Raw genomic sequence first — 11631 nt, 5'->3', positions numbered from 1 at the left:
GTAAGTCATCTGAGGGTATTTGGATGTAAATGTTTCATCTTGAACAAAAAGGAATACTTAACCAAGTTTGAACCTAAAGCTTATGAAGGAGTATTCCCAGGATATTCATTAGAAAGCAAAGCATATAGGGTTCTAAACAAATACAATAATGTCATAGAAAAGTCATTAGATGTCACCTTTGATGAAACTCCTCCACCTAAATCCAAACCACTTTTAGATGATTATGTGATTGAACAAGAGGCCATTATGACTGGCACAAACCAAAATGAGTACAAAGAAGTCGAAGAAACCGATAGAAGAGAATCTCACTTGGAAAACGATCCTAGTAAAGACAACTTAGAATCCACAACTAACCTTAAACATATTAAGGATCATCCAATAGAACAAGTCATAGGAGACATCAACCACACGATCACAAATCTTCAATCTAGTTGCAAAATATGCATCCATCTCCCGAATAGAACCCAAAAATTTCAAGGAAGCATTATTAGATGAAAGTTGGGTAGAAGCCATGCAAGTGGAATTAAACCGATTCCAAAGGAGTTATGTATAAGATTTGGTTACCTTACCAAGTGAGCAAAATATTATAGGAACTAACTTGGTATATAGAAACAAACTAGATGAAGATGGGAAAGTAGTAAGGAACAAAGCTAGGTTAGTTTCACAAGGGTATAGTCAACAAGAAGGAATCAATTATGATGAAACCTTTGCCCTCGTAGCTAGACTAGAGTCCATTAGAATACTCCTTGCATATGCATGCGCTAATAACTTAAAACTATATCAAATGGATATTAAAAGTGCTTTTCTAAATGGGGTTATAAATAAAGAAGTATATGTGTCACAACTACCGGGCTTTGAAGACTTTGAAAAACCTTATCATGTGTTTAAACTTAAGAAAGCCCTATATGGACTCAAACAAGCACCTAAAGCTTGGTATGAGAGACTTAAAACCTTCCTTATTGATCATGGATATGAAATGAGATAAATTAATAATACATTATTTGTCAAAAAGCATGAAAATTAATTGGTTATTGTTCAAATATATGTTGGTGATATTTTATTCGGTTATACTAATGAATCTCTTAGCAATGAGTTTTCTAATTTAATGCATGATGAGTTTGAAATGAGCATGATGGGTGAACTCAAGTTCTTTCTTGGAGTTCAAATTAAGCAACTAGAAGATGGAACGTTCATCAATCAACAAAAGTATATCCATGGTATGCTCAAAAAGTTTGGAATGGAGAACTCAAAACCTATGCCCACTCCTATGGCCATGAATGTCAAGCTTACTCTTGAAGGAGAAGGAGATTCATTCGATAGCACCAAGTATAGAGGAACGATTGGATCTCTTCTATACCTAACGGCAAGCCGACCCGATATCATGTATAATGTGTGCTTATGTGCAAGATTCCAAAAGAATCCCAAAATGTCTCACGTAGAAGCGGTCAAACAAATCTTTAGATATTTGAAAGGTACCATGCAACTCGGTCTACGGTATCCAAAGTTCACCGGTGTTGACATTATGTGCTTTGTGGATTCCGACAATGGAGGATCGTTGATTGATCGAAAGAGCATAAGTGGTGTATGTACATTTGTCGAGCTTTGATTAACGTCATGGTTCTCTAAGAAGCAAACATCCGTTGCACTATCTGTGATGTCCTCCAGATAGGGTCTGGAAGAAACTTCACTAATATCAAATAAACCAACATATTATAATGTACGAAAAAAATACTAAATGATAAAACGAACTTTATTGAGTACGCATCGAAAAATGAAATGTCGTTACAATAGTGGAAATTACAATAAAGTAATTGTTTCAAATGCAAGAATAATAAATGCGATATCTTTTGATCCTAAGTCCAAGTAGCATCACATAACCAGTAAGTAAATACGCTGGATCAATCGGCACCTGAGACAAACATGCTAAAGTGTCAACCAAAAAGGTTGAGTGAAATCATTGGTTTAACAAAAGTAGTTATCGTTGTTTTTAGATCACAAGATTTGTTTTCAAAAGTAGATCACACAGATCTTTAGTTGTCAAAGAAGATCACAAAGATCTTAAAAGTTGATCTCACAGGGATCAAAAAGTTATGCCAATTCGTGATATTTAGACAAAACGTACAAAGTTTGCCCCAATGACAAGTTGTGTCTATACTTGTCGGTTTAATTTCATAATAAAGTAATACAATGACTTGGTCAAATGTATCGGGGACGTTACTCCCGATAGGCCTACCCCCATTAATTAAGAATGCGTTCAACGAGCAATTAAAAATATCACTGTAGGGACTTAGTCGGACATAGCCGGGTATAGCATAGTTTAATAGTTGGTACTTGTGTCTAAATTGTAAATAGTAAAAGTAGCATGTGTCTCACCCCAAAAGGTTAAATAAGTTGCTAGCAATAAAGAGTGGGGCTATGAGTTCACCTTAGTAAGTAGAGAAGAGCTGTTATTCCTCGGAATAGAAAGTTTGGATGAATGAGCAGAAAGTCAACCTAATGACATTTAAGAGTAGTTAAGTGTTTTGCCCAAATTTAAGTTTAAGTATGCAAGTGTTTTAAGTATAATTCTTTTTACTAAGTTTCCATTCTTAGTATGTTTCCACTTTTATTAAGTTTCCACTTTTAGTAAGTTAGCGTTGAACACTAGTGAGTTGTCCTTAATAAGTCTACCACCTATAAAGTGTGAAGATAACTAAGTGTATGATTACTATAGTCAGGTTGATATTTTGAACCATACCGAAACATCTATGCCACCGCCGAGTCACTAGAATGACCAATTGTTACCGGTTGGCCCAGGATTTCTCGACCAAAATCTAAGTTTGGCATTCGAAATCCACAAGCGTCCCATAGTGGTACCAAGGATCACCCTAGGCCTTAAGTAGCGTTGACGTTCGAGTAGTCCTCACGTTATCGTGGATGACTATTGTATCCGTATGTTATACTATAAGTAGTATATATTATAAATGTTAGTAGTAGTATAAGTGTATAAGTGTTAAGTAGTATTAGTAATATAGTATAAATAGTATTAAGGTTTATTAGTTAAGTAGTATTAGTAGTTAGGGTTTATTAATTAATTAATAATTAGGGTTTAAGTAATAAATGTTTAATAGTATTATTAGCTTTAGAGTTTAATGAAGTAATGATTAGGTAATGATTATTAGGGTTTAATAATAAATGTTTAGGGTTAAGTAATAAATTAGGGTTTAATGAATTAGGGTTTAATAAATTTTGGTTTAATAAATATTAGGGTTTTATGTATTTAATATCCTCTATATTACTAATCCGGTAGTGTAAGTTGAAATGTCCCGTTCTTATTGATTAAAAACGTTCCATATTAATTGATTTCGTTGCGAGGTTTTGACCTCTCATACGTTTTTCAAAGACTGCATTCATTTTAAAACAAACCATAACCTTTATTTCATCAATAAAGGTTTAAAAAGCTTTACGTAGATTATCAAATAATGATAATCTAAAATATCCTGTTTACACACGACCATTACATAATGGTTTACAATACAAATATATTACAACAAAATAAGTTTCTTGAATGCAGGTTTTACACAATATCATACAAGCATGGACTCCAAATCTCGTCCTTATTTAAGTATGCGACAGCGGAAGCTCTTAATAATCACCTGAGAATAAACATGCTTAAAACGTCTTGAGTTATAGGTTTAACCTATATATATCAAATCATAATAATAGACCACAAGATTTCATATTTCAATACACATCCCATACATAGAGATAAAAATCATTCATATGGTGAACACCTGGTAGCCAACATTAACAAGATGCATATATAAGAATATCCCCATCATTCCGGGACACCATTCGGATATGATATAAATTTCGAAGTACTAAAGCATCCGGTACTTTGGATGGGGTTTGTTAGGCCCAATAGATCTATCTTTAGAGTTTGCGTCAATTAGGGTGTCTGTTGCCTAATTCTTATATTACCTGACTTAATAAAAAGGGGCATATTCGATTTCGATAATTCAACCATAGAATGTAGTTTCACGTACTTGTGTCTATTTTGTAAATCATTTATAAAACCTGCATGTATTCTCATCCCAAAAATATTAGATTTTAAAAGTGGGACTATAACTCACTTTCACAGATTTTTACTTCGTCGGGAAGTAAGACTTGGCCACTGGTTGATTCACGAACCTATAACAATATATTCATATATATCAAAGTATGTTCAAAATATATTTACAACACTTTTAATATATTTTGATGTTTTAAGTTTATTAAGTCAGCTGTCCTCGTTAGTAACCTACAACTAGTTGTCCACAGTTAGATGTATAGAAATAAATCGATAAATATTATCTTGAATCAATGCACGACCCAGTGTATACGTATCTCAGTATTGATCACAACTCAAACTATATATATTTTGGAATCAACCTCAACCCTGTATAGCTAACTCCAACATTCACATATAGAGTGTCTATGGTTGTTCCGAAATATATATAGATGTGTCGACATGATAGGTCGAAACATAGTATACGTGTCTATGGTATCTCAAGATTACATAATATACAATACAAGTTGATTAAGTTATGGTTGGAATAGATTTGTTACCAATTTTCACGTAGCTAAAATGAGAAAAATTATCCAATCTTGTTTTACCCATAACTTCTTCATTTTAAATCCGTTTTGAGTGAATCAAATTGCTATGGTTTCATATTGAACTCTATTTTATGAATCTAAACAGAAAAAGTATAGGTTTATAGTTGGAAAAATAAGTTACAAGGCATTTTTGTAAAGGTAGTCATTTCAGTCGAAAGAACGACGTCTAGATGACCATTTTAGAAAACATACTTCCACTTTGAGTTCAACCATAATTTTTAGATATAGTTTCATGTTCATAATAAAAATCATTTTCTCAGAATAACAACTTTTAAATCAAAGTTTATCATAGTTTTTAATTAACTAACCCAAAACAGCCCGCGGTGTTACTACGACGGCGTAAATCCGGTTTTACGGTGTTTTTCGTGTTTCCAGGTTTTAAATCATTAAGTTAGCATATCATATAGATATAGAACATGTGTTTAGTTGATTTTAAAAGTCAAGTTAGAAGGATTAACTTTTGTTTGCGAACAAGTTTAGAATTAACTAAACTATGTTCTAGTGATTACAAGTTTAAACCTTCGAATAAGATAGCTTTATATGTATCAATCGAATGATGTTATGAACATCATTACTACCTTAAGTTCCTTGGATAAACCTACTGGAAAAGAGAAAAATGGATCTAGCTTCAACGGATTCTTGGATGGCTCGAAGTTCTTGAAGCAGAATCATGACACGAAAACAAGTTCAAGTAAGATCATCACTTGAAATAAGATTGTTATAGTTATAGAAATTGAACCAAAGTTTGAATATGATTATTACCTTGTATTAGAATGATAACCTACTGTAAGAAACAAAGATTTCTTGAGGTTGGATGATCACCTTACAAGATTGGAAGTGAGCTAGCAAACTTGAAAGTATTTTTGATTTTATGTAACTAGAACTTGTAGAATATATGAAGAACACTTAGAACTTGAAGATAGAACTTGAGAGAGATCAATTAGATGAAGAAAATTGAAAAATGAAAGTGTTTTTAAGTGTTTTTGGTCGTTGGTGTATGGATTAGATATAAAGGATATGTAATTTTGTTTTCATGTAAATAAGTCATGAATGATTACTCATATTTTTGTAATTTTATGAGATATTTCATGCTAGTTGCCAAATGATGGTTCCCACATGTGTTAGGTGACTCACATGGGCTTCTAAGAGCTGATCATTGGAGTGTATATACCAATAGTACATACATCTAAAAGCTGTGTATTGTACGAGTACGAATACGGGTGCATACGAGTAGAATTGTTGATGAAACTGAACGAGGATGTAATTGTAAGCATTTTTGTTAAGTAGAAGTATTTTGATAAGTGTATTGAAGTCTTTCAAAAGTGTATAAATACATATTAAAACACTACATGTATATACATTTTAACTGAGGCGTTAAGTCATCGTTAGTCGTTACATGTAAGTGTTGTTTTGAAATCTTTAGGTTAATGATCTTGTTAAATGTTGTTAACCCAATGTTTATAATATCAAATGAGATTTTAAATTATTATATTATCATGATATTATCATGTATGAATATCTCTTAATATGATATATATACATTAAATGTCTTTACAACGATAATCGTTACATATATGTCTCGTTTAAAAATCATTAAGTTAGTAGTCTTGTTTTTACATATGTAGTTCATTGTTAATATACTTAATGATATGTTTACTTATCATAGTATCATGTTAACTATATATATATCCATATATATGTCATCATATAGTGTTTACAAGTTTTAACGTTCGTGAATCACCGGTCAACTTGGGTGGTCAATTGTCTATATGAAACATATTTCAATTAATCAAGTCTTAACAAGTTTTATTGCTTAACATGTTGGAAACATTTAAGCATGTAAATATCAATCTCAATTAATATATATAAACATGGAAAAGTTCGGGTCACTACAGTACCTACCCGTTAAATAAATTTCGTCCCGAAATTTTAAGCTGTTGAAGGTGTTGACGAATCTTCTGGAAATAGATGCGGGTATTTCTTCTTCATCTGATCTTCATGCTTCCAGGTGAACTCGGGTTCTCTACGAGCATTCCATCATACCTTAACAATTGGTATCTTGTTTTGCTTAAGTCTTTTAACCTCACGATCCATTATTTCGACGGGTTCTTCGATGAATTGAAGTTTTTCGTTGATTTGGATTTCATCTAATGGAATAGTGAGATCTTCTTTAGCAAAACATTTCTTCAAATTCGAGACGTGGAAAGTGTTATGTACAGCCGCGAGTTGTTGAGGTAACTCAAGTCGGTAAGCTACTGGTCCGACACGATCAATAATCTTGAATGGTCCAATATACCTTGGATTTAATTTCCCTCGTTTACCAAATAGAACAACGCCTTTCCAAGGTGCAACTTTAAGCATGACCATCTCTCCAATTTCAAACTCTATATCTTTTCTTTTAATGTCAGCATAGCTCTTTTGTCGACTTTGGGCGGTTTTCAACCGTTGTTGAATTTGGATGATCTTCTCGGTAGTTTCTTGTATAATCTCCGGACTCGTAATCTGTCTATCCCCCACTTCACTCCAACAAATCGGAGACCTGCACTTTCTACCATAAAGTGCTTCAAACTGCGCCATCTCAATGCTTGAATGGTAGCTGTTGTTGTAGGAAAATTCTGCTAATGGTAGATGTCGATCCCAACTGTTTCCGAAATCAATAACACATGCTCGTAGCATGTCTTCAAGCGTTTGTATCGTCCTTTCTCTCTGCCCATCAGTTTGTGGATGATAGGCAGTACTCATGTCTAGACGAGTTCCTAATGCTTGCTGTAATGTCTGCCAGAATCTTGAAATAAATCTGCCATCCCTATCAGAGATAATAGAGATTGGTATTCCATGTCTGGAGACGACTTCCTTCAAATACAGTGGTGCTAACTTCTCCATCTTGTCATCTTCTCTTATTGGTAGGAAGTGTGCTGATTTGGTGAGACGATCAACTATTACCCAAATAGTATCAAATCCACTTGCAGTCCTTGGCAATTTAGTGATGAAATCCATGGTAATGTTTTCCCATTTCCATTCCAGGATTTCGGGTTGTTGAAGTAGACCTGATGGTTTCTGATGCTCAGCTTTGACCTTAGAACACGTCAAACATTCTCCTACGTATTTAGCAACATCGGTTTTCATACCCGGCCACCAAAAATGTTTCTTGAGATCCTTGTACATCTTCCCCGTTCCAGGATGTATTGAGTATCTGGTTTTATGAGCTTCTCTAAGTACCATTTTTCTCATATCTCCAAATTTTGGTACCCAAATCCTTTCAGCCCTATACCGGGTTCCGTCTTCCCGAATATTAAGATGCTTCTCCGATCCTTTGGGTATTTCATCCTTTAAATTTCCCTCTTTTAAAACTCCTTGTTGCGCCTCCTTTATTTGAGTAGTAAGGTTATTATGAATCATTATATTCATAGATTTTACTCGAATGGGTTCTCTGTCCTTCCTGCTCAAGGCATCGGCTACCACATTTTCCTTCCCCGGGTGGTAACGAATCTCAAAGTCGTAATCATTCAATAATTCAATCCACCTACACTGCCTCATATTCAGTTGTTTCTGATTAAATATGTGTTGAAGACTTTTGTGGTCGGTATATATAGTACTTTTGACCCCATATAAGTAGTTCCTCCAAGTCTTTAATGCAAAAACAACCGCGCCTAATTCCAAATCATGCGTCGTATAATTTTGTTCGTGAATCTTCAATTGTCTAGACGCATAAGCAATCACCTTCATTCGTTGCATTAATACACAACCGAGACCTTGCTTTGATGCGTCACAATAAATCACAAAATCATCATTCCCTTCAGGCAATGACAATATAGGTGCCGTAGTTAGCTTTTTCTTCAATAACTGAAACGCTTTCTCTTGTTCATCATTCCATTCAAATTTCTTCCCTTTATGCGTTAATACAGTCAAGGGTTTTGCTATTCTGGAAAAGTCTTGGATGAACCTTCTGTAGTAACCAGCTAGTCCTAAAAACTGCCGTATGTGTTTCGGAGTTTTCAGAGTTTCCCACTTTTTAACAGTTTCTATCTTTGCCGGATCCACCTTAATACCTTCTTTGTTCACTATGTGACCGAGGAATTGAACTTCTTCCAACCAAAATGCACACTTTGAAAACTTAGCGTACAATTCTTCCTTCCTCAATACTTCTAACACCTTTCTCAAATGTTCTACGTGTTCTTGGTCATTCTTTGAGTAAATAAGTATGTCATCAATGAAAACAATGACAAACTTGTCAAGGTATGGTCCACACACTCGGTTCATAAGGTCCATGAACACAGCTGGTGCATTAGTTAAACCAAACAGCATGACCATAAACTCGTAATGACCGTAACGTGTTCTGAAAGCAGTCTTTGGAATATCATTTTCTTTCACCCGCATTTGATGATACCCGGAACGTAAGTCAATCTTTGAATAAACAGACGAGCCTTGTAGTTGATCAAATAAGTCATTGATTCTCGGTAGTGGGTAGCAGTTCTTGATGGTAAGTTTGTTCAACTCTCGGTAGTCGATACACAACCTGAATGTACCATCTTTCTTCTTGACAAACAAAACAGGAGCTCCCCACGGTGATGTGCTTGGTCGAATGAAACCACGCTCTAAAAGTTCTTGTAATTGGCTTTGCAGTTCTTTCATCTCGTTGGGTGCGAGTCTGTAAGGAGCACGAGCTATTGGTGCAGCTCCTGGTACAAGATCTATTTGAAATTCAACAGATCGATGTGGGGGTAATCCCAGTAATTCTTTCGGAAATACATCGGGAAATTCTTTTGCAATGGGAACATCATTGATGCTCTTTTCTTCAGTTTGTACTTTCTCGACGTGTGCTAGAACAGCATAGCAACCTTTTCTTATTAGTTTTTGTGCCTTCAAATTACTAATAAGATGTAGCTTCGTGTTGCCCTTTTCTCCGTACACCATTAAGGGTTTTCCTTTTTCTCGTATAATGCGAATTGCATTTTTGTAACAAACGATCTCTGCTTTCACTTCTTTCAACCAGTCCATACCGATTAACACATCAAAACTCCCTAACTCTACTGGTATCAAATCAATCTTAAATGTTTCGCTAACCAGTTTAATTTCTCGATTCCGACATATATTATCTGCTGAAATTAATTTACCATTTGCTAATTCAAGTAAAAATTTACTATCCAAAGGTGTCAATGGACAACTTAATTTAGCACAAAAATCTCTACTCATATAGCTTCTATCCGCACCCGAATCAAATAAAACGTAAGCAGATTTATTGTCAATAAGAAACGTACCCGTAACAAGCTTCGGGTCTTCCTGTGCCTCTGTCGCATTAATATTGAAAACTCTTTCGCGGCCTTGTCCATTCGTGTTCTCCTGGTTCGGGCAATTTCTAATAATGTGGCCCGGTTTTCCACATTTATAACAAACTACATTGGCATAACTTGCTCCGACACTACTTGCTCCGCCATTACTCGTTCCGACACCATTTGTTCCTTTCGTTCTATTAACCCCTGGTCCTTAGACCTCACACTTCGCCGCGCTATGACCATTTCTTTTACACTTGTTGCAAAATTTGGTGCAGAACCCCGAGTGATACTTTTCACACCTTTGGCATAGCTGCTTCTGATTGTTATTGTTGTTGCGGTTATTATTGTTGTTGGGATGATTGTTGTAGTTGCTGTTGTTGTTGTTGTTGTTGTTGTTGTTGGGCCGTTTATTGTAGTTGCGATTGATGTTGCGATTGTTGGGATAATTGTTGCGATTATTGTTGTAATTGCTATTATTGTTGTATTGGTGATTCTTATCACCGTTTTCCTCCCACTTTCTTTTGACTTGCTTCACATTGGCCTCTTCAGCAGTCTGTTCTTTAATTCTTTCTTCAATCTGGTTCACTACTTTGTGAGCCATTCTACATGCCTGTTGTATGGAGGCGGGCTCGTGTGAACTTATATCTTCTTGGATTCTTTCTGGTAATCCTTTCACAAACGCGTCGATCTTCTCTTCCTCATCTTCGAATGCTCCCGGACACAATAGGCACAATTCTGTGAATCGTCTTTCATACGTGGTAATATCAAATCCTTGGGTTCGTAACCCTCTAAGTTCTGTTTTGAGCTTATTGACCTCGGTTCTAGGACGGTACTTCTCGTTCATCAAGTGCTTGAATGCTGACCACGGTAGTGCGTACGCATCGTCTTGTCCCACTTGCTCTAGATAGGTATTCCACCATGTTAACGCAGAACCTGTGAAGGTATGCGTAGCGTACTTCACTTTGTCCTCTTCAGTACACTTACTTATGGCAAACACCGATTCAACCTTCTCGGTCCACCGTTTCAATCCGATCGGTCCTTCGGTTCCATCAAATTCCAAAGGTTTGCAGGCAGTGAATTCTTTGTAGGTGCATCCTACACGATTTCCTGTACTGCTAGATCCAAGGTTATTGTTGGTATGTAGCGCAGCCTGTACTGCGGCTATGTTTGAAGCTAGAAAAGTATGGAATTTCTCTTCATTCATATTCACGGTGTGTCGAGTAGTCGGTGCCATTTCCTTCAAAATAGTCAAATGGAACAAGTTAATCATACAGAATATTAAGAGTGGTTAATAGTATTTCATAGCATAATATGAACTCATTTATAAAAGCTTTTTCTTCATATTAGCATTTTATAAGTTTAAATTCGGGTAGTACCTACCCGTTAAGTTCATACTTAGTAGCTAATATACAATTCAACTACTACAATTCTATATGAAAAACTGATTATAATAATATTTCGCGTTCAAACTTTTACACAATATTTTACAAACTTACAATACCGCTTATTTTACATATAGCATGAAATATAGCACACAATAAATTTGATACAAGATGGTTGTGAAGATAATTCTAGCTAGTACACAAGTTGTTCAGCAAAGGCAATAAAGACACGTAATTTATACGTCCAGAAACAAGTCATGCATTCTGGTTTTACTAGGATTACTTCCCATCCTTGGTCTTATGGAACATAACCGTTATGGCCGTTGATAAGACAGCGTGTT

The 11631-nt window shown here is 35.3% G+C and overlaps 1 protein-coding gene across 1 annotated transcript; it reads left to right on the top strand.

Moving 5' to 3' along the window:
- Positions 1–1132: 1132 nt before the first annotated feature.
- LOC139901140 (uncharacterized mitochondrial protein AtMg00810-like) lies at positions 1133–1606 on the top strand. The gene has a single exon (XM_071883878.1). The coding sequence runs from the start codon at positions 1133–1135 to the stop codon at positions 1604–1606; it is 474 nt and encodes a 157-aa protein (XP_071739979.1).
- Positions 1607–11631: the final 10025 nt, after the last annotated feature.

Source organism: Rutidosis leptorrhynchoides, chromosome 3 (assembly GCF_046630445.1).
Source record: "Rutidosis leptorrhynchoides isolate AG116_Rl617_1_P2 chromosome 3, CSIRO_AGI_Rlap_v1, whole genome shotgun sequence".
Classification (NCBI taxonomy): Eukaryota; Viridiplantae; Streptophyta; class Magnoliopsida; order Asterales; family Asteraceae; genus Rutidosis; species Rutidosis leptorrhynchoides.
This window is presented reverse-complemented; position numbering and strand designations above follow the sequence as displayed.

What these genes read in the sequence shown, in the direction of transcription:
- LOC139901140 (XM_071883878.1), top strand. Translation starts at nt 1,133, where the DNA reads ATGGGTGAACTCAAGTTCTTTCTTGGAGTTCAAATTAAGCAACTAGAA.